We start from the raw sequence: 19,223 nt of genomic DNA, 5'->3' as shown, positions 1-19,223 counted from the left end.
CCTAAGCCACTAATGTGCATAAATAGGCCCTGTGGTACAACTCTCCTGGCAATATGTGCATGGCACCTTTAAAGAAAAATCCCACCCCTCTTCCATAGGGCAGAGAAATGTGTAAATTGGCTGTGTTTCCGTAGACTAATAGAGTGTAAAGCAGGAGTGGGGAAAAACTTAATCTGGCTACAGGGGCCAGTCATCTGTCAATCACCTGACATCACACAACATCAGGTGATTAAACTTTGACCCCGTACCATGCAAAGGAAGAATCAAGTGCACCTTTCTTCCTTTGCAGCCCCAGCTATAATTCAAGTTCTGGCTGCAAATGAAGACTATTTGCAGCTGTGGCTCAGGAAAATTCTTCCTTTGCAGCTGGAGCCACAGGCCAAATTCAAGCTGTGGCTGCAAAGGAAAAATTGGAAGTGTGCTCTAAGTGTGCTCCGTTCCCAAATGCAATTCAAAAAGTGCTGAAATCGACCAACATCCTTGTTGGTTTGGCTTCATGGTTTTCCTTTGTCCCATGCCTGTTGTGATAGAAGATGGGTTTGGTTTGGGAATAACAAAGAGACTTGGCAAGTCTACCGTATTTTTCGCTCTATAAGACGCACCAGACCACAAGACGCACCTCTGAATCTCAGAAGCCAGAACAGCAAGAGGGATCACTGTGCAGTGAAAGCAGCAATCCCTCTTGCTGTTCTGGCTTCTGGGATAGCCGTGCAGCCTGCATTCGCTCCATAAGACGCACACACATTTCCCCTTACTTTTTAGGAGGGAAAAAGTGAGTCTTATAGAGCAAAAAATACGGTAATTAGGCCATGGGCCAAAGTTTGCCCTGCTGGTGCAAAGATCCTTGTCATCACACTCATTCTGAATAACATGCTTTACCATGATTCTTATCTCTCTGTGGAGAGCATTTTATGAATCTATATAAAACTGTTAAAATAAAAAATTCTCCCACTGTCTTACCACTACTAATGCCTGAGTTTGCAGCAAGTGCCACCTCACTCCACTGGTCGGCACTGGAGACTGAATAGGAACGTTGATGCATCCCATCAGGGCGACTGTTGAAGGAAACCAGACTGATGCCGCTTGCCATCTGAGACACAGAAGTACTAGTAGTCACATTTCCTAGAAACAAAAGGATTGAAAGTTACTGAAAGTGAAAAACAAATTTTACATTCAGGATAACAAAGTGGGAACAAAGAAACAATCATCTTTGACATACTGCTGATTGATGTTGTCATTATTAGGTATCTTCCAAAGTCCCCCTTACAGAGAGAGTCACACCAGGCCCCGCTCGTAAAATCTCTCTGTATATTCCCTTTGTTTTAAATCAAGTTGGGAATTAAAAGTATGAACCTGCATTTGGCTATGATGAAAACTCCAAACCAAACAGAGTTTATGAGAGAAGGCATAATGATAAATCTGTCAAATCTCAAAGTTGTTTTTAAATAATAAATACATGCTAAGTGATTGTATAATTCACTTGAAATGTTTGAAGTCATTATTTTATTAGAGTTATCCAAGTCATGCTACTGCAGAGAGTTAGAATTAGGCAATTTACTCTTCTTTGTCTTCAGCGAAGATTGGGTTGTTGTAAGAAATTTTGAAGACAGGAGAATAGCAGTGGTACACCAGTGATTAGTGATAACAGTGAACAACTCTTCTCATTGTGACACTTTTGTGGGTGAGCTGAGAGTCTGTTTGAACCTTGGGTGAGAGGGAGTGTCAGAAGAATAATGAAGTGATATTGATTTATATGTGTGTCATAGACTGGTTGGATGCAAAGGAATGGTGGGAGGAACCAGCTAGAGAACCTTCAAGGGAAGACAATATATTAGTAATTCTGAATTAATAAAACATTTTAATATGTAACTGTGTATTTTTGCTGTCCGTTGTTCGTTTCGGTTTCCTGTAAACCGCTTAGAGATATTTTTATAATATTAAGCAGTATAGAAATAAAATAAAATAAACTGAATGGAAGTGGGACATGGCCTGGTTCCCATGTTCCACTAAGTCAAATGATAGCTTAGAATGAACACAGAGGTTTCCAGAGAATGGCTCACAGATGCTTTGCTCCTCCCCAGCCCATTTTGCTGCCATGCTGCATAGCTGGGTTGGATGAACCAACGCTTGCGGTCAAGCTATTTCCTTTTTTTTTTGCAAATTAAATTTTTATTGATTTTCAGTAAACATGCATACATTCATAAATTACACATATATAGGTTACATATTTAACTTAGGCTCTATCATGCCTCTGAGTTCCCTCCATTTCTTTGGTAAGTATCAAATAAAATTCTAATGTCGCGTACTTTATATATCATAGTAGCAACTACACGCTGTAAGAGTTATTCCAACCCTACCAGTGTCTTCAAAGATTTACAGTTGTTTCTTACATACATCAAATATTTACTCCAATTTTCTTGAAACTTCTGCTCGTCCTGATCTCTTAATTTTCCTGATAGTCTGGCCAGTTCTGCGTAGTCCATCATTTTAACCTGCCAGTCTATTATATTCGGTATTATGTCTGTTTTCCCAATTCTGAGCTAACATATTTCTGGCTGCTGTCGTGGGCGGTCAAGCTATTTCCATGAGCTACTAGTTCGAGATTAGTCTGGAGAGTTTTTAACCACGAGCCCATATTCAGACAACTGCAAAGCTAAAGCTAAACATGCTTAGCTCAATGAGGCAGCAAAAGGGAACAGAGAGGGGGCTGCTAAGCCAAGTTATGCCTTAGCACGAGATGTGAACCAAGCCTATATAATCTTGTGATTTCTGTATGTTGGTACAGAAAAAGAAGGGTAAAGCTAAATTAACAGAGGCTATGGCAGCTCCTCTCTCTCTCTCTCTCTCTCTCTCTCTCTCTCTCTCTTTCTCTCCCCCCCCCCCCCACAAACACACACACACACACACACACGAGTTAACGTTTCACATTAAAATTACAGAATTCCCAATATGGCTTGCCCTGCATAGGACAAACCTTATTCCTGTTACTACTATGTAAAGCTCCCAAATTTATATTTTAAACATTTTGACTCAATCAAAAATACCAGCTATGCTATTATAATCACAGCACTGTAATGTGTTAATGGTAACTGCTGCTTCCATCACATATTCATCACAAAGCTCCTGCAAAGTAGTCCTCCAGGAAGCAAGGTCCCACTCTCAACTTCAATAAGGATTTTTTAACATGACCATATTTAACATATTTATGCAATACTCATGCAACACGATACTGAAAAATGCCCAAGAACATAACAGATTGGCCAGCCAGAGCATGAATTCAGTCACTTATTAGGATTCTGCATCTCATGAGAGAGATCTTATTGTGAAGAGGTTCTTGTAAAGCTTTAACGTCAAAATCTTACATGCAAGGGCTAGCAGCACTTCAGCATCTGCCTCACTTTCAGTTTATTAGAATTAACATAAAATACATGGTCAACTACCTGGTTTATTCAGAGTTCTGAAAGACTGCCTCTACAAATGTATCATATACGCATCATCTGGCTGCTTTAGTTGATTAGCAGGGGGCAGTTAAATTACTATGCTAATCCATGTATTCTCAGCACTGGTTCCTTGATATGGATATGTGTATATGCTTACTGAGAAACCTTGATTAGTTCAAGCTTCAGTGTGTCAAAAGCTCCAGATTCTTTCCAAAGAATAATTTTAGCTGTATTCGCATCTGTAAAATGTAGGAGCTGATTTGAAAATGTACTTACCTCTAACATATGCTATTTTTCTTTAACTATTTGCATTTCAAAGTGACTATTGCATTTATATATGAATGACTACCAGTATGTTGCCAAAAATGGGCTCAAATGAGCAAGGATGATGCTGGTTTTCTATTGAAGAACAATGTTTTTCATCTTCTGTAACATCACAAAGGAAAAAAACCCTTCAGTTATAGGAACCTTTATTACATTTAAAATACTCAACTGATATTCTAAAATATTTTACTATGGGGAAAAATTATCCAAAACATTCTTCTACAATGGTAAGAAACAATGGTTGACATCAACATTACAATCCAAGATAACTTAATTCCTGGTATAAAGAGTACAAACACCATATTTTTGACAGCAAATAAATTATCATGTATAAGATACATATTAGGAGCAGAATTTATATTTTATTAATTAAGGAAGGGCAAACAACAGATGGTGTAAATTACAATGGAACCTTGGTTCTCAAATGCCTTGGTACTCGAACATTTCGGCTCCTGAACTCCAAGACTTGGAAGTAAGTGTTCTGGTTTTTGAACGCTTTTTGGAAGCCGAATGTCCAATCCGGTTGTCAGCTATTGTTTCCGGGACACCTGTGCCAATTGGAAGCCGTGCCTTGGTTTTTGAATGTTTCAGAAGTCAAACAGACTTCCGGAACGGATTACGTCCAAGAACCAAGGTATCACTGTACTTTGTGTATAAAAGTTATATACAACCATTCAGCAATGGTTTTAGGGCAGTTTACAAAACCTACCGTAGTTTTTCTGATCTTTCCTTTGTAGTATGCAGCCCTCACAGCTGAACTACAGATTACACTGGAGCAGCAGAGTCTCATTCTGCTTGCAAATGTATTGAAGCAGGTATGGGGGGACTGGAGGGGGGCAGATATGCCTTCCCCTGTGGGGAGAGGGAAGAAGGAGATTTTAAGCAGCAAAATGACCTGAGAGGGAATGGTGAAGCAGCCTCTGCCAATAATTAATGCTCCAGTCAAGACTGCAGCCTTCCACGGCTGTTTTTCTTTTAAAACGACCACACATAAAAGGACAGGGACACACAACTGTATGCAATGTGTAGTTTTGTCTAGAGCAGGGTTGCCTAACCTGTGGCTCTCTCTACAGTTTGTTGGGTTCTATCTCACATCTGTCCTTGCAGGGACGATGGAGCTGTAGTCCCACAGTACCTGGAGGGCCAGAAGCCAGTTGCGTGACCTAGAGCAAAACAAAATGAGCAGGATCTGGCCCAAATGAAGGAAGATGAAGTCCCATTCAAATCAACACAAGTGCACGTAACTCAATTCCTCCCATTTAAATCAATGGATCCTGCCCGCTCTTAACGTCCTAGTGCATATTTTGGAGGTACATTGCTAGATATATTTTTGGGTCAGTGTTACTACCTATTCAATATATGGGAAGGAATATATGGAAAGTAATATTCAAGAGTTGTATCCTATTCAGAAGTTTTTGGTGTTATTTATATAGGCCAATTCTCCAGTCAACATAGGGATACACCCACCCACCCCCACCCTTGCAAGTCCTTTCTAATATGTTTTATTAGCAATTTATTTTTCTGGGTGGTCCTGCCACTTGACAGCTGGCCAATAAGCTTTCATAGATTTGTAGAGCTGGAAGGGATTCCAAGCGTCATCTAGTTCAACCCCCAGCAAAGCAGGATTCTCAACCAAAGCATGCATGACAGATGGTCGTCCACCCTCTGCTTAGAAACCTCCAAGGAAGGAGGGTCCACCACTTCCCAAAGGAGTCCGTTCCACTATCAAACAGATTCACCATCAGGAAGATGCTGAGTCAGAATCTCCTTTCTTGTAGCATGAAGCCATTGGTTTGGATCCTAGCCTCTGGAGCAGGAGAAAACAAGCTTGCTCCATCTTCCATGTAACATCCTATTAGATATTTGAAGATGGCTAGCATATCTCCTCTCGGTTTTCTCTTTTCCAGGCTAAATATACCTATATATTCTAGACCCTTGATCCTCTTGGTTGCCCTCCTCTGCACACACTCCAGTTTGCCAACATCCTCCTTAAATTGTGGTGCCCAGAACTGCACACAGTACTCCAGGTGTGGTCTGACCAAGGCAAAATAGAGTGGGACTATGACTTCCCTGGATCTGGACAGTATACCTCTGTTGATGCAGCCTAGAATAGCATTAGCCTTTTTTTGCTGCTGCATCACACTGATGACTCATGTTAAGCTTGTGGTCTACTAAGACCCCAAGATCTTTAAAAATGTACAGACTAGCTCTGGGTTTCAACTCCACAGAGTGAAACTCTAAGTTATTATTCTTCAGGAGTTAGTTTTTTTCCCTTTTCTTTATAGAGTCTACATGTCTTTAATATTCAAAATAGATTCACAATTCCTTTAATAAAGGAAAAACACAGAGTGGCTCCATATGTCTAGGGTGCTCCAGAAGCAATTGCAAATCTTATTTCAGAAGTGTAGGCTCTATAAAGAGGGGAAAAAAACTCCTGAAGAGGAAGAATTTGTGTATAAAATGAAATATAAAAGTTAAGAAACATAAAGGCATAAGATGAAACAGAACATAAAAATCTAAGCAGAAAACACAAATAGAGTATACATTTGAATTTAGGAAGCCAGAGTAATCATTAAGATGGACAAATAATTTTTCATGCAGGACAGTAGGTTCCCATATTTCATTAACTGAAGAAAACATGGTTTGATATTTTAGCAATACTGGCCATGTTTGCACAAACAAATCCTGCCTTGACATGCCAGAATATACAGTAGTCCCTTATGTCCTGCTTTATTCCTCCTTTGGTACAAGCAGGGGGAAAAAACAGGAAACTGGTGTTAGCCATAGCTTCTTCCTGTTATGTGCAAACCAGGAATGATTTCAAAACAAGCCAGGACTCAGATGCTGCCTGGGAAACAGTTTGCCTTCTCTTCATCCACACAAGTGAATATGAAGGGAAATTGCAGGAAGCTTGTTCTTAAGTCTTTCTTGTTCCGTCAACCCATCTTTCACCAAGTTTAGCAGCATGATTGTAAAAAAGCAAAATGGGAATTTAAATCTTGAAGTTTCAAGATCAACTTTATAATTTTAGATGCACAAATTAATCTATTCAACCTGTTTTGTCACTCTCAAACAATTTTATCTGATAAGATTGGTATGTTTTTATAAAACTCGGTATGGCTGCTAGTTAAATATATCATTTGCATAGATTTATTTTCTAATCTAATTTATGGTTATAACACTTTTTCCCTTATTTTATCTTAAAAATAGAGCAAAAGGGTCTACTAAAACAGTTAAAGTAGTTCAAGACAGTGGGTAACCCCATATTGTGCTGACCTAAGAGAAAGTTATGCAGTACAAGCAATACATTGGGCGACAGCCTAAGCACAAGTGGAGAGAGACTGAATGGATATGGTCCAATCATAGGCTACAGCTCATAGAAGTGTCTACAACAGGCTGATGACCAAACAAATACTTGAATCTGTGCAGCAGTGCTATTCCAAGTATTAGAGAGACTGCTTCCTCTATGCCCCATAAAATAATAATGCTAAGTTCTCAGAGTCTGTTGTCTGTCCGGATCTCAAATATAAGGTAAAGGTAAATGCCCCTGGACACTTAAGTCCAGTCAAAGGCGTCTATGGGGTGCGGTGCTCATCTCGCTTCAGGCCAAGGGAGCCATAATTTGTCCGCAGACAGTTTTCCGGGTCATCTGGCCAGCATGTGACGCAACGGGACACTGTGATGAGTGCCAGAATGCATGAAAACGCTGTTTAGCTCCCCACCACAGCAGTACCTATTTATCTACTTGCACTGGCATGCTTTCAAGCTGCTAGGTTGGCAGAAGCTGAAACAGAGTAATGGGAGCTCACTCCGTCACACGGATTCAAACTACCGACCTCCTGATCGGCAAGCCCAAGAGGCTCAGTGGTTTAGTTGAGACACCACATTGGGAGCAAAATTTTAACACGGTGCATTCAGGGGGCAGGGGAGATGGGACAACACATTATATCCTAAAATATTATTTACTGGTCAGACAATGATACATTTTTTTGTTTTGGCAAGGTGTGCAGATGTGGCTGCACCCATTTCAATTTAGTTTCCGACTCCCATTTAGGAATCACCTGTGCTAGGAGAGGGCAGGGTGAGGGCACACCTCTTCGTTTTCCAGCACCATCAAGAACAGCCTGCTTCTGGATTGCCTGTCTAGGATGGGAACTGCGGCCTGCTCTTCTGTCCTGTAGCATTTGTACTACAAGGATGTACAAGGTTCCATCTTAAAGCATGAGGCAAAATATACTGCTTAACTCCTGCAAAAGGTTGTTTAGAAAACTAAACCAAAATATCATTGGTATGCTAACACACACCTCTCTCTCCTTTCCTGCTTCTGATGTGCAAAGTCTGAATAGCAGTAAAGAATTAAAAAGTTTATGTGTCCATATCAGACTGGTGCAAAGGTGTAACATGACCCCACATAAACTAGTTTATAAGGAAATAATACTGGGCTTCTCTAGGTACACAGATTTGTAAATTAAAAAAAGGGGGGAGTTTTAAACCCTTATACAGCTTGACCAGGACTAGTGAGCTTCCAGGATGTACAGCATGCTAAGGTGTTAACAGAGAGATTAAAAAGTCAAGCGGAGGTAGGATAGAAGAGAAGTTTGACCTGCTAAAGCCTGCAACAACTTATAGTAAGTATCTGGCACCGGAGGGGGGGCGGGGGGGGGGAGAGATACCTGCTGTGAGATTTAACCTCCACTCATTGCACAGAGACCTAAGCAGGAGGACTCCTCTTACAGGGTGGTGATACACTGCAACATTTGGTGGCAGGTTTCAGCTGTTGTCAAATATTCAGTTCACCTGTGCTTATAGTGAAAGATGTGATACAAAATAAAGGTGATAAAATGGATTTAGCAGCTAAATATAAGATGCTCAAGCATTTTCCTTTATCCTAGGTTTTGAGATCTATACACAATTCTCAATTGCTCTTTTTACAAGCCTTCGGAGAAAAAGGAATGTCATTTAGCAATCTTTATTTTCTTTGGGTCTTCTTCAAAACCTCTCATGTTGGCATGATAATTCCGTAGCGGATTATGAGTGGCTGCCGTCTCCTCAGGAACCATGTGTCATGCTTTCAAGAACGCATCAATAATGTTTCTAAGCTAACATGAGATACTGTACTTGCTACTTTTCCCTCAGCAAAGTATGACCTGTCTTGGAGTCAAGACAGACACTTTACTACATGTGCCTAATTAAAGCCGAATCCAGCAGAACTCACTCAGAGTAAGTTAATAAGACAAATATAGTCTTGCTACATATTTTTAGCAGCAATAGGGCTAGCTAGCGTTATCTTAAATTTAAGTGACTGACAAAGCCTATTAAATGTAGATAGACTAAAAATGGATGCCCTGGCTGATGATGTGCAAGGTAATGCATCTGAGAAAATATCACCTTTAAACACTCTGCCCAATGTGTTTAAGCCTCGCACCAAGACTGCCTCACCTCATTGTCATATAACCCAACTAATCAGATCAAAATCAAAGAAAGGAGACTGTTAGAATTCTGAAATATTTTCACCCAACAGGATAACGGTATCAAACACTACCACCCTGGAAATCTTTCCTTTCAAGGTAAAAATGCCAGCAAGATTGTAATAAAAATTATTAAAATAAAAGCATTTTAACAGAACTTGCTAATTGTACAAAAACAGCAGTGCCAAGTACATCACCATCAAAACATACATGAATAAATTAAGTATCATGGCACTCAATAGGAATCTGGCAATTAAATACAAAAGTGGTATTGACTTCTAAGCTTACTATCAGCATGGTTTCAATCTCACAAATTTGTGGAAAATAATTCTGCAATTTTTTTAAAAAAAATAAGTGTATTCACTGTTGAAATAAATGAATGTTAAACTTGGAACAAATATATAGCTCTTGCTTTTTTTCTAACTGCCTTATGAACAAGTCATGAAAATATGAAATATCCATTAATGTTTTAGAATAGAAATCATTAGAGTTCTCAAAAAATTGGCAATTCCCTCCAAAATCCTTTATAAAAGGAATTTTTGGTTTTGTATAGACACTTAAAGAAATAAGCAACATGTTACGGAAAATTTATGAGTACTGTATATGAACAATGCCAAGCTATAAAGGAGCAATAACCTACAAATTAGAGCAAACCATTGTCATTAAACTATTGAGTATCTTTAAAACTAAAAGGAAGAGAAACTTTCAGAAAGAGACACACAAAGATTTTGATCCTATATTATTATTATTATTATTATTTATTTATTACTATTATTATTATATTTTAAAGCTATTACATCTAACAGCAGCCTAGTAAATGCATGTCTGCAGTGTGAGCAGTTTTGATAAACAGCCTCTGCGGGCCACACAACGGGGATAATGTATCCTTAAGTACTGCCAATGAGCTGCCATTCTGCACAGCCAATTACTTCTGTGCGTCTGTCACTCAAAGGAAAAATGACTGAACCCATTAGATCAAACCTTTGTCACTGTTCCTAATGCACTCTTAGGCCTCATTAATCTGAGGGAGCAGCAACACAGCCGCCGGTGCCTCATTGCCTCCCCCACAACAGGACCACGTGAAGCCTCTCATCTCTCCCCCAAGTGCACCACGTTAATCAAGCTCTCCTTATTACCCCAGTCCCTGTCACGGCGGAGAGCGCTCTCTCTCTTAAATGCTCTCATTATAGCCCATCTTTAGAGCTGGCTGAGTGGAAAAAGAGAGAGAGAGTGAAACAGAAGAGGAAAAAGCAAGTCCGATCACATTAATATTCATGACAATAATTAGTATTCTAGGTCACTGAATATTCATGCTATTAGTTTGGATTTTTATGGGTTTGCTGGATGTCCTGATTGCTGGAGTGTGGAGGAAAACAGCATGGTGGGGACTTTAGATGTCAATGGCAGTTCAATACTGAGAATAGGTATGCGAATTCTCCCCTCCTTTTGGGGGCTAAATCAGCTCTTTCAACTCTCCTGATGGCTTTAGTATTTGAAAAATCACTAGAGGGAAGGGGGTGTGTGAATGAAAATGCTTGGTTTTCTTGAAAAGGTTTTAACATTCAAACGGTTGCTATTGCAAAATATAACCACCAGAGCCCAACATAATAACTTCAGTAGAACAGGATGAATCACTAATCTTAGCTACAAGGCACACCAAGACATGAGACACACAAACCAGACGATCATGAACAAAAGTGAGCAGGCTAGGGAGGGAGTGTATTCCTGGCCCCTACATTTGGCTACCCAAATGATCAGGACACTTCACTGACGACTGCTCTGGGGGTCATACCATTCAGCCCTAGACAACGCAAGTAACTTCAAACACACATAGTACTTACTACACCATTCCAAATCTTAGCACACTTAGGTTATAATTAAATTTCAGTGTTAATGTTTTAACATTTGTGTTTTAAACAGCCTTGACTTTAAAAATGCTGCCTTCTGTGACCGCCTCCCCTTCTTATTCAGTCAAATTATAACCCCATGAATAATAAAAAGAAATCAAGACATTAACTGCATATTTTTTCTATGGCCTTCAACAGGGACAAGGAAAGTGAAAGCAACACTCAGAACAGGGACTGTGTTTGCAACTGTCAGTAGAAGTTTACTACACAAGTAACATACATTTATAGAATTTTTACCCCACTCTTCAGCCAAATGCTTACATAAAATCAGTTAAAACCAGACAGTCCCTGCTTGCAGGTTTACAATCTAAAAAACATGACACATAGGGGAAAAGGGGCAGTGCAAAAAGAGGAAAAAAACTCCAGTTTTAAGACTTTGTGTCTGAGAACAGGAGTTCTTCTAATGACCAGCTGGTGCCTGGTGGAGCTGGTCTTTCAGCAGAGCCGACTGAATGAGTCCTGCTTCTCATCTCTCCTATTGAGGCAGCCTAATGGAAAATATTTCAATGAAATAAAGTTTTAGTGGTAAACTGCAGCTGCATGCCTGCTCCAAACTTCCTGGGCTTTAGTTGTTGGCTACCTGGAAAACCCAATCTATGCATTCTTGCACTGTGCAAAACACAGCACTAGAAGAATTCAAGAAGCCCTCAAAAACATGGTGACAGCTAGAACACACATTGTGGAATATAATAACATGGCAATCATTCCCCCTTCCTTTGAAGGAGATGTAGGAAATCTTTTCCAGTAGCCCCCACCCTAAGCAGTCAATTCCAGTGCCCTTTTGCTGATCTTTCATGCTGTACAGATGCTCAAAGCTCAGATACACATCCCTGTAGAGGTGTATCGCAGTGTGGAGACAGAAGCCAGGATAATGTGAAAAGGACTGTTTCGTCAGGTCCTGTAAGAGGAGGAAGGAGGGATTCTGGGAGCAACAGGCAAAGTAGAATCCTGAGTTGGAGAGGAGGAGGCTGGGGCTGAGTGTCTTCAAATACCTTCCACAATCAAGGAAGTGGTTGCTTTAGCATGGAGGATACTTCCTTATATGAATTCTCCCCTTTCCTAAATTCTCTGGTGGCCTTAGGGCAGGGTTGACCACCAATTAAAGTTGGTTCTCAAGTCAAGCAAAGCACTGTGGATCCACTGTTCAAGACTCTCATTTTCCAGGACACAAAGCAGTTGGCAGGAACAGCAGGAGAAACTAATCCAGGACAGATCTTTTCCCTCTGCCTGTTCCCATTTACAGAATGTAAAAATTCCACACTTTTAAGAAGGTTAGTCTCACTTAAATTGTTCTTTTTTTAAAAAAAGAAATGTCTGAAGGCAGACCATTACAGCTTAATCTGATTCTCAGCACTTTACCATAAAATAAGCCTACTAATGGCCACCGCATAGCTTCCTTGATGATCAAGATTAATAAGATATGAAATTCTCATTTATGAGGCTCAAACTTCATATTTTTGCAACATGTCCAAAGTGTCACACATAGTTAACAGATAATAATGGTTAGAAGTATTAATGATTGCTAATAACAGCTGTACCATTAACACATACAGGATATTCCAGTGGTGTTAAATATAATTAATACATAATAAAATGGAGATTTCTGTAGTGTGCAAATCATAAAACAATCATAATACAGCACAGCATACCATTTTTAAGACACGAAACAACACATGGTCTTTTTAGGGGAAGTGCTCTGGGGTTACGAAGAGTCCGACATGACTAAACGACTAAACAACAACAACATATCAAAATGATTCTGCAATAAGCTTTCTCTACTTGGCCAGTCAAAAAATTATCAGCTGCATTTGGCTAAATATTTCAATAAGAACTGAAGCCAGAAAAGCAGTCCTAACCATAGCCAATACATGGCATCCAGAAGTAGAAGAAGAAGAGTTTGGATTTGATATCCCGCCTTTCACTCCCTTTAAGGAGTCTCAAAGCAGCTAACAATCTCCTTTCCCTTCCTCCCCCACAACAAACACTCTGAGGTGAGTGGGGCTGAGAGACTTCAGAGAAGTGTGACTGGCCCAAGGTCACCCAGCAGCTGCATGTGGAGGAGCGGAGACGCGAACCCAGTTCCCCAGATTACGAGACTACCGCTCTTAACCACTACACCACACTGGCTCTCAAAGTACTCCCAACACTAAACCTGATTTTTTCAAGGCAAGTTCAAACAGATCCAAAATAGGAAGAACTCTTGTCACTGGATGCAGCCAATTTGTTGGCCTCCATCCAGTTTATTAAGAACATAAGACGAGCTTCTACTGGATCAGGACAAGGGCCCTTCTAGCCAGCATCTTGTTCACCTAGTGGCCAACCAGACGCCTATGGGAAACTCACACGCAGGATTCGAGCACAAGAGTAGCCCTCTCCCCTTGTCCAATCCTCATTTAAAGTCATCTAGATTGGTGGCTATGACTAAGGGAGTGAGTTGCACAGTTTAATTACGTGCTGCATGAAGTAATTTATTTGATCTGTCCTGAATCTTCCAACCTTCAACTTCACTGAATGTCCACAAATTATAATGTTTTGAGAGGGGGAGAAAACGTCTTTATACACTTTCTCCATACCAGGTATAATTTTATAGACCTCTTACTCACTTTTTCTTTAAACTTAGAATTTCCAAATGTTGCAACCTTTCTTCACAGAGGAGTTGTCCCATTCCCTTGATAATTTTGGTCACCATTTTCTGAATGTTTCCCAACTCTCTCTTTTTAGAAGAGGCAACCAGAACTATACACAGTGTTCCAGATGTGGGCACACTATAGATCTGTATAGCAGCACTATGTTGTATTATCAATCCCTTTCCTAATGGTCCCTTGCATGCAATTTGACCTTTTCACAGCGCCACACACAGGGTCAACATCAGCATTTAGTTATCTACCATGACCCCAAGGCCTCATTCCTGGTCTGTCACCCCCAGATCACAACCCATGAGCACACCTGTGAAATTAAGATTTTTTTTGCCCCAACATGCATCACTTCACACTTGTTTACAATGAATTGCATTTGCCATTTTACCACCCATTCACTCAGTTTGGAAAGGAGCTCTTCACAATCTCCTTTTGTTTTAATGGCCCTGAACAATTTGGTATCATCAGCAAACTTGGCCACCTCACTGCTCACCACTAACTCTAGATTGTTAAAAAGGACAGGTCCGGATACAATCCTTGGGAGATTCCACTTGCCACGCCTCTCCATTTGGAGAACTGTCCATTTATTCAGATTCTCTGCTTCTTGCTATCTAACCAATACCTGGCCCATGAGTTCTCTCCTCTTATTCACTGACTGCTAAGCTTACTTAGGAGTCTTTGGTGAGATACTTTGTCAAAAGCTTTTTGGAAGTCCAAGCATACTATGTGAAATGGATCACCTATGCTTGTTGACACTCTCAAAGAACTCTTAAAATGTTCATGAGTCAGGACTCGGCCTTGCAAAAGTCACGTTGGCTCTGCTTCAGTAAGATAACTTCTATATGCTTGGTTACTTTATATTTAACAATACTTTCCACCAATTTTCCAAGGACAGATGTTAAACTAGCTGACTTGTAATTCCCAGGACCTCCCTTGGACCCCTTTTGAAAAACTGGTGTTACATTGACTACTTTCCAGTCCTCAAGTATGGAGACTGATGTGATGAACAAGCTACAGTGCAGCTTTTGAACTGATGGGGGCGGGGAGTCGACAGGAGCTGAGGAGGTTCCAATTCAGATCAGAATGCCCTTTTTAAAACTAAAAGGGCAGGATTTGTGTTATGTATATTGACAACATATACTTTTTACGCCTTCTTTAAAATATGAAGGTTTAGTTTAATTTCCTGTGGTCCCCGAGCTTCCCTGCTAAGGTAGAGCATTAGTTTTTCTCTAAATTTCCTACCTCTAGAAGTTAGTTCCTGAGTTGCAAATTCTTACATCATTTGGATCTTACAGAATTTAGATCCTAGAAGAGTGACCTTACTGTGCCCTTGCCTTGTGCTGTTTTGATTAAATAATTAAATAAATAAATGGGTGTTACTTACCTTCTCCTCCCAAGTCAGATTAACTCACCTTGGTGCTTTTGTCATCTTGGGCTGAGATGCTTCATCAGCTAAGGTTCCCTCTAGCTTATGGAGCGAGCTTCCGTTGCTAACTGACTCTAAATTTATATTCCTGGCTGGTTCCTCCTGGCTACTGTAGTAGCCAATGAGGTCAGGAGGTGTGGCTCAAATTCAGTTAGCCCCCTGGGAATGGGGAATGAACAATGAGTGTTGATTGAATGGGAGATGGATAATGGCTGGTGAGTCAACTGCCTTGGAGTGTGGCCCTTCTTTCCTTCTGCCAAACGTTAATTCATAATCTCTATGACCTCCCCAAGCTGTGATGGGAAGGAGAGTAGCAGCAGTTTAATGATGATACCAAACTCCAAATTTCTAGACAACCCGTCCATGTGGTTGCATATAGATGTAAACAGCATGGAAGATAAAATGCAACACTTGGGATATCATAAGACAAAGGCCACAGCATCAAGCATGAGTCTCCTGGCACTATCTGGCATTCCATTCAACTCCTGCCCATTTAGGGGATCCAGACAGATAACATGACTGATGATATGTGTACCATTAAGATCCAGCAGAACCCACAGGGACGCAATTCCCTTTTCTATCAAAAGGCGGCATAGTAACACAGTGCTGCCTCAAGGCCTGATTTACATGATGGGTTACAGCTGAAACAAGAAAAAGCTAATTTAAAATTAAAGAAGAAATGATTATTTGAAAAAAATAGTTCTTTTTCATATTCATGCTCAATGATCATGGATTCATCAGTAGCTATCAAGCAGGTTGTTGATTCATTGTTTAGACTCAACATATCAATGTTCAAAATCGACATATTGTAAATTGGATCTTAAATTTTCCCATGAATAAAATGTCCCAGCTTGGTTGATACTACAGTAATGTCAAATGTTATTTAAAAATGCATTCTTGTCTGAGAATGATAGTAGACACAAGGTAAACAGCGATCCAATGCTTCTTCCTCATTTGACCCACAAAGATTTAGTGTTCTTTCACATAGCAGCTAACCATACTATTCCACGGATTACATTGTCTGAAAGCATGCTGGACTGAAGGCTCCTTTGAGCTTACAAGGGCCTGGTGAAACATTTCCAGGAAGCAGGCCCTTTTGCAATAATGGAACCAATTCTATTGCTACTGTGCATTTGAACATTTAACATTCAAATCCTATTCCTATCTGCAATTTAGCTGAGTTGACTAGCTCAATTGTGCCACAGAGGCCTCTGAAAAATTATATTGATTTTTATGTTGGCATGCCAATTATCCTTTGCAGAATTTTGAACTATGAGACTTGTTCTTGTAGATACAATTTGGGAACTCTGTCATTCATACAAGCCTATTAGTAGCTGGTATGAACTGTGTGAATTTCTGCTGTGGCAACTAATGAAAATTGCCCTGTCTCAACTCTAATGTGTGAAGCTGGGGTATTAAAAAGTAAATGTAAGATATTATGAAATATCTTTTGGACTGCCTCTGAAATATGAATTTCCACCAATCCTCATACTTCTAGTCCATAAAGTAGCTGTTTGTTATTGTGCATTTTAATAATATATTGATTTTATGGTTGTAAGCTGCTTCGAAGTCATTTTTACATATAAACAGCATATAAATATTAATTTATATAAGTAATAATAAAATAATAATTTAACATTAGTAATATACTTCCCCCACATATTCTGTTAGCATGCAAAAAATTCTTAATGCAATAGATTTTACAAACATGGTCTTTGTTTCTTGAATTTAAAATAATAACTGGCTCTGTGGATATTAGTTAAATAACTGGCAACTACGAGAAGGGGCTATTTTTATCATTTGCTATATATTCAGTTTTCATGGCAGACCAGCACAGAGCAGCTGTAAAGAAATTAAAATGCAAGGCGAAAAATTAGTTTGCTTCAATTTTTTAAAAAATAATTTGGATCTTACAAAATGACTGGCTCTCTCTTCAAATCTGGGGTTATGTTATAACAGGTTTCACTTGTGGATGTAATGACAGAAGCTATCTAAGTATGGAAATCAGATTGATGAGCTGTATTTTCATTTTTCTCTCCTGTCTGGGCTCAGCTACTCTTCCTGCAGTGCAGCTCCAATGTTATACCTTTCTGGTACATAAGGTATTGAAAATATGTTCAGGGAGAGGGGTGGGGGAACCAGAGAGTGAGAGTTAACAAAACATTTGCTCCCAGTACGTTTCCGAGCACAATTCAAAGTGTTGGCGCTGACCTTCAAAGCCCTAATGGCCTCAGCCCAGTATGCCTGAAGGAGCGTCTCCACCCCCATCGTTCTGCCCGGACACTGAGGTCCAGGTCCAAGGGCCTTCTGGCGGTTCCCTCACTGCAAGAAGTGAAGCTACAGGGAACCAGACAGAGGGCCTTCTCAGTGGTGGTGCCCTGTGGAACACCTTCCCCCAGATGTCAAGGAAATAAACAACTATCTGAATTTTAGAAGACACCTGAAGGCAGCCCTGTTTAGGGAAGTTTTCAATGTTTGATCGCTTTATATTATTATTATTATTAATCATCATCATCATCATCATCATCATCATCATCACCATCATCATTAATTGTGTTGGGAGCTGCCCAGAGTGGCTGGGGAAATTCAGCCAGATGGGCGGGATATAAATTATTATTATTATTATTATTATTATTATTATTATTATATTAATGAGAACAAACAGATTAGATTTCAATGTCATATAAGCATAGTGGGAGCTAAGACAAATTTGTTCTTGCTCCAAACTACAAGGACTTGCATCTGGTAAATTTTAGAATGACTTGGATTAAAACATGAGCAACAACTTTAAGATGCTGCTAACTTACATTCACTTTCATTTCTCCCTATATTTTGGTAAACTACTCAAAACAGGTCATCAAACTGCCTTCTTGCAATTCCCACCCCATGTCATATGAAAAAGCAAATTGTTATCCCCCCATTGATAAAGATGGATTCGTTACAGTGCCTTTTGAAAATAGGCCAACTGGAGAACCCCCTGAGAAACTTGGAAGCAATTTTCACTAATTCCACCTACAAAATTTGGGTCCACCTTTTCCCTTCATGTCTTCTCGTAGCTCAGAAATGGGGAACCTGTGTCTCTTCAGAAGTTGCCAGACTTTAACCCCCAACCTTCCTGATCATTGGCCATGCTAGCTGGGGCTCATGACAGTTGTAATCCCAACAATATATGGAGGGTCACAGGTGTTGCCCCCTGGAACACAGGTGTAACCCCTGTATTATGTTAAAAAGTTTGTTTAAAATACTCTTTTAAGCATTTATTCTTTTAAAGAAAAAACTGCTTCATATGATGCACTCTATACTAATTCTTGCATATAGAGCACACATTTTACAGGCAAAATCCAGACCAGCAGGGACCCAATCCTTTCCCATTCTTGCATCACATGTCCATGTCCTTTCAAACTACAATTTCTGCATGTGGGCACCATTCCCCAAACACTCTGTGCCTGCATTTGGTACTCAGAAAAACCAGTCCCTGCTTACAAATTTTAACATATGATGAACTGGCCACCACATTATTTTGTTTTGAAGCACACTAGTTTTGACGTTAGAAATTATAAGAATCCCCCCGCCCCCCGTCACATAGTGAACTATGTGAGTAGAAACAGCAAGATAAAACATTTGTTTGGGATTCAAAATATTGTTGGTTTGTGGAAAGTGACTCAAGTGGCAGCTTCAGACTTCAAGTGGTTGTTTATTATCTGTGGTCCTAATGTTCCTGCTGTATTGTATGACATTGAGTGATGGTGCTAGGATGTGATGGGGGTAGGAAGATAGCAGGTATAGTTGGAGTGGAGGAGCTGACTGTTATCTGGGGTGGAGACCCATATGTTTGGTCACTGTCCTGTTTCAGCACTCCCACTCCTCTGGAAGCTACTGCTACCTTATCATTTGAGCTGTCTAGTTTGAAGGTGCTGTCACTGAATGCCAGGTTAGCCTGTATCAAGATCATGCTTGTCCATGACTTGCCTGTGGATGAAAGGCTTGCCTTACTGCGACTTGGATAGGTGAGCTAGGTTAAG

At 40.0% G+C, this 19,223-nt stretch overlaps 2 protein-coding genes across 9 annotated transcripts in view; one reads left to right on the top strand and one right to left on the bottom strand.

The window, feature by feature from the left end:
* TRPM8 (transient receptor potential cation channel subfamily M member 8) overlaps positions 1 to 19,223 on the top strand; it is a 300,849-nt gene that overhangs the window by 12,357 nt on the left and 269,269 nt on the right. The window lies entirely within an intron of this gene.
* AGAP1 (ArfGAP with GTPase domain, ankyrin repeat and PH domain 1) overlaps positions 1 to 19,223 on the bottom strand; it is a 306,162-nt gene that overhangs the window by 108,527 nt on the left and 178,412 nt on the right. For all 4 annotated transcript variants that reach the window (XM_081909457.1, XM_081909458.1, XM_081909459.1 and 1 more), the window contains one exon: positions 961 to 1,122. In XM_081909457.1, coding sequence (XP_081765583.1) covers positions 961 to 1,122 — 162 coding nt within the window. The remainder of the gene's footprint in view (positions 1 to 960; positions 1,123 to 19,223) is intronic.

Source organism: Podarcis melisellensis (assembly GCF_964234715.1).
Source record: "Podarcis melisellensis genome assembly, chromosome: 1".
In the NCBI taxonomy this organism is placed as follows: Eukaryota; Metazoa; Chordata; class Lepidosauria; order Squamata; family Lacertidae; genus Podarcis; species Podarcis melisellensis.
Note: the sequence above shows the minus strand (reverse complement) of the source record. Positions and strands in the feature narration are given on the sequence as shown.